Source organism: Priapulus caudatus, unplaced genomic scaffold (genome assembly GCF_000485595.1).
Source record: "Priapulus caudatus unplaced genomic scaffold, Priapulus_caudatus-5.0.1 Scaffold34, whole genome shotgun sequence".
Taxonomy (NCBI): Eukaryota; Metazoa; Priapulida; class Priapulimorpha; order Priapulimorphida; family Priapulidae; genus Priapulus; species Priapulus caudatus.
In genome coordinates this window covers 802,341-806,518 of record NW_014577095.1, presented here as the reverse complement: position 1 = coordinate 806,518, position 4,178 = coordinate 802,341, and the positions used below count along the sequence as shown (strand labels likewise).

General features: G+C 45.0%; 1 protein-coding gene across 2 annotated transcripts in view; it reads right to left on the bottom strand.

The window, feature by feature from the left end:
* LOC106817079 (E3 ubiquitin-protein ligase MIB1-like) overlaps window positions 1-4,178 on the bottom strand; it is an 18,370-nt gene that overhangs the window by 11,927 nt on the left and 2,265 nt on the right. Inside the window, exons 2-5 of one of the 2 annotated variants that reach the window (XM_014821736.1) lie at window positions 2,016-2,198; window positions 1,507-1,668; window positions 686-1,259; window positions 203-388 (exon numbers count right to left, since the gene is read on the bottom strand). In XM_014821736.1, the coding sequence (XP_014677222.1) occupies window positions 203-388; window positions 686-1,259; window positions 1,507-1,658 (912 nt within the window). In that variant the 5' untranslated portion in view covers window positions 1,659-1,668; window positions 2,016-2,198. The remainder of the gene's footprint in view (window positions 1-202; window positions 389-685; window positions 1,260-1,506; window positions 1,669-2,015; window positions 2,199-4,178) is intronic. The other variant, XM_014821728.1, reaches the window with a different exon arrangement.

Here is a 4,178-nt window from a genome sequence, read left to right as displayed (position 1 = left end):
AATTGTTTACACCTGCTTTAACCACCACTACCACCATCATTACTGCTACCACCACTACCACCATCACTACAGCTACCACTACTACCACCATCACTACCGCTACCACCACTACCACCATCACTACAGCTACCACTACTACCACCATCACTACAGCTACCACTACTACCATCATCACTACAGCTACCACTACTATTGTTGCTACCTTGGTGAGCACGGCGGGGTTGAACGTCCAGCGGTTGCCGCTCGGGTAAGCGACGACGATGTCGTGGTCCTCGTCGATGCCGACGACCGTGCCCGTCGTTCCGAGCGTCTCGAACATGCCGTCCGTCCAGCCGCCGTGGCCGTGCTGCAGTGACTGCACGATCTCCAGGTCCAGGTCAACGTTCACCTTCAGCCAGAGACATACAAACTTGATTTAGGTGACAAATTAACGTTAGTGACACAAAATCACTTAAACGTTGGCGACAGAAGGGGAAGATAAATGATAAGGGTTAGCTAAAAATGCGAATTATATAATTACGGTCTCGTACGCGCGATCCAAAAGCTGACTTGCAGGCGTTATTTTCCCCTTCGAGACGCATTTATCCTGGCACAAATGCCGACTCTTAACACATTTCGATTCCCAAAACTGGCTCAAATTTATCGAACTGAATTACAATTCTTGTCGTGCAATTTTCGGGCTGACCTGGTCGCCGATCTGCAAGCCGTTTGGTCCTGACCGGCCCGAGCCCTGCTCGCCAAGGAGGGGCAGGTGGTCGCGATAGACCGAGCCGCCCTTGGCGTCGTTGACGACCTTCAGGTCGGACATGCCCTCGAAGCCGACGCGGTAGAGGTTCTTCGCGCCGTTGTCCCAGATGACATAGGCGGCGCTGCGTGGACTCGCCGCGCTCCAGTCCTGGATCTCGGTGACCTTGCCGCGCCGGCCGTTGCCCCCGTCCTGGTCTTCCCACTGCCAGTCGACGCCGCGCACGACGCGCGCACCGGGAAAGATTCCCCGTATCGCAATCTTCTTGCTCTTCCGGCGCGGTTCGAGCAGCGCCCTATCGGTACCCGGCGCGTTGATGCGGAAAAAGCGGTGGCGCAGGTGGTGCTTGTCGCCATGGTAACATGCGGAGCAGAGGTCGTAGTTGGTGCACTCGGCGCACTTCCAGCGGAGACCGTAGATCGGCTGCATTCTACACGTGTCACACATCGTGCCATCATGTTTGATACCTGTAGGCGCACTGTCCAAGATGCGAAGGTCATACGCACCTGCACACCTATGGCAACAAGCAAATTCACGCATGAATACAGACTCTATTATCACATCTTTTTCCCACAGTAATATAATTTTTATTCAGATAAAAACCGTAAATAAAATATGGTTAGAAAACCATGAAATATTATTTACAGCAACAAAAATATATCGCCGTTATAGCAAAACATATATCTACTAAGTAACAGCCTCTCATTACTGGTACAACAATAGACACTACAGTGCAACATCCAACACTTATATAGTATTACCTGTAATTAGCTGCTGTGCCGTTGTCCCAAACAACAACAACTTCCTCTGGCGATTCGAAATTACGAACTGTGCCGACGTGGCCTTCACCACCATCCTGCTTGCCCCACTTCCAGTCCGGGCCACGGACTACCCTCGCACCAACACCGTCCATCACGTTCACCCTACAATCACACATCGAGTCAGTTTTGGTTCAAAAGCAATAATATCAACATTGCAGCTATACGTACACAGCACTTGGGTTCTCCGCAGGCTCATAGCCACAGGGCCCGCCATGCCTTCAAAGCTGAAGCTAATTAGCAACATCCCAAAACTCTTCAGACATGTCTTGATTGTCTAATCAACATGCCTTATTTTCCAGCTGTGTTGTCTTTTGAAAATTCAAACATAATGTTATGATACTGTTTTCAAAGCTTGATGTGTACCATTCTAAACTGACTGAGATCACATCTATCGAGGCTAGTTATGGCATGCACAATTGACTTCAATTGGCACAAAAATGGGGCCTCACCTAGGCTGCCTTCGGGTGGCACGATTTCTTGACTATGTCGGGACTAGATGCACCCGAACGTGATTTAGTCCGAACCGTAGTCCGACCGAGTTGTACCAATCTCCGGAGGTTGGTCGAGCTCGGTTTCAAGATGGCGGGCGTTAGTGGAAGGCGTTGGTAATTTCATTACATGAAAAAGATTATCTTCGGCAGTTGAACTGGAAATTTGTCCACTACACCTAATGCTTGAGTGGACATCATCAGACTAAGCTGTCTGAGAAGAATTTGTTCATCATCGTCCATAATCATACTCAAAAACTCATAAAAACAAGCTGAAGTGCGATTCTGTATGGGCGCCGCCATTTTGAATAAACCACGGTCGGTACTAATCCCATTCGGCTGTGATGGATGCCCGCTAGTCGTCTGGTCGGAACCGAGGTATCACAGCCGAAGGCGGCCCTATCTGTCTTTAAATGACATACTTTCTGAAATTTCTGGGAGAACCCTGCACACCTATCACTCTGCCCATAGACTTGCTGTCTACCGATGTAAAAGTGTAGAGCACTCATAGCAATAGTAAACCTCGCCACTGAAGTCATTGTTCGATTTTTGTATCGTTATTTCAAAATGGCTTTCAAACATTCCATTGTAATCGTATTTCATGTTTTTAATTATTCATGGAGCGAGCACAGTATCAGGGGTAGAAATTAACTTCCAACGGACTCCCTACCCTCAAAAAGAGGGAGACCGCAGCAAAATGAGGGAGTTCGCAGTCTGAGGTTTAAAATTTAAAAGATATTAACAATAACGCATGTGCTTATTTTTAAGATTCATGCAGTTGCACATCTGCCAAATTTTCTTTGGGCATTACCTGAAAAAATATAGTAATTCTGCGAGGCCGTGCTCCGAACGAACTAGTTAGTATATGGCAGAATTTTCAGGGAGTCACACAGACTCCTGCATATATGTCTTATCAGAGAGTATTTGACTCCGGACTCCCGTTAATTTCGCACCCTGCAGTATAGTCTTAAAAGATGTGTAGTTCTAAAACAGTGATTAGTTCATGATTCCAATTAGTAAACTACACTAAGTGTGTGTAAGAAAATTTATGGGATTTTGTGGTTGTGAATGTATGGTAGTTAAAAATGGTTTAAATGGCGTAACTTTCATTTTGTATTTTTCAATGAATGAACTACCTGCTATTGCATTGAACAATGTTTTATTAACCACACCTACTCTGTGAAAATACTTAACAAGTTAAGCATAACTACCATTATGCAATCATGCAATAAGCTCAAACCACTGATGTACAGTAAAAGTAACTGTGGCATGTTGTCGTTAGATGTATTTACAAGCAATGTATAACGGTTAAAGTCCAATACTTACATATTATTACAGTACATATATATGCGAATGCTTAGAAAGGTAGAGATTAAGTTTTTTGGGTAAAATACGTGAAACCTGTAAAATATACCTCAGAACATTATTAACATTAAGATTTTAGAAGCTCCTGGGTAGACCAACTGGTCTAAATTATATATTGCTGACACGCCGTAGAGACGGGGGCCCAAGGATATAAGAGCTTCCCTCGTTTGCACAATTGCACATGTCGCACATTGCGAAAATGAATTGTGGTCAGCGCTTATATCCATGAACCGAGACGGGACCTTGACATTCATTGAATACTGTGTCGACCACAGTTTTGCATAGAGTAGCACAGATATTAGGCAGAGTGACGTTTTAGTTCTGCTCTACGACTACAACTTCGATACAGATAAAATAGAGGCTTTGATAAAATACTATATAGCCTAGGTTTAGTGACACCGAGTGACTGGTTGTTCCACTGAAAAATGGTTTTTGGTAAAAACTTGTCCAGGAAAATATAATCTGTCAGACTATTGATATGGTGTGATAATTTACTACTCTTATCCTTTCATTATGGTTAATTTAAGAGGGTTTAGTCAGCAGCGACAGTTACTGGGTGCATCTTCGTTCATTATTGGCGCATCGACCCAACTAGTACTAATAGTAGTAGTAGTAGATACAATAATGTAACCCTACTTTGCGTACAATGCGTACTTTGCGTAATGTACAATGCGAGCCTATTCTTTTCTTTGGAGGAGCCCCTGAGTGATTCACTCAGGCAGGGGAAAAAATACACGGGGGCGGCGGGCGATTTCGCCC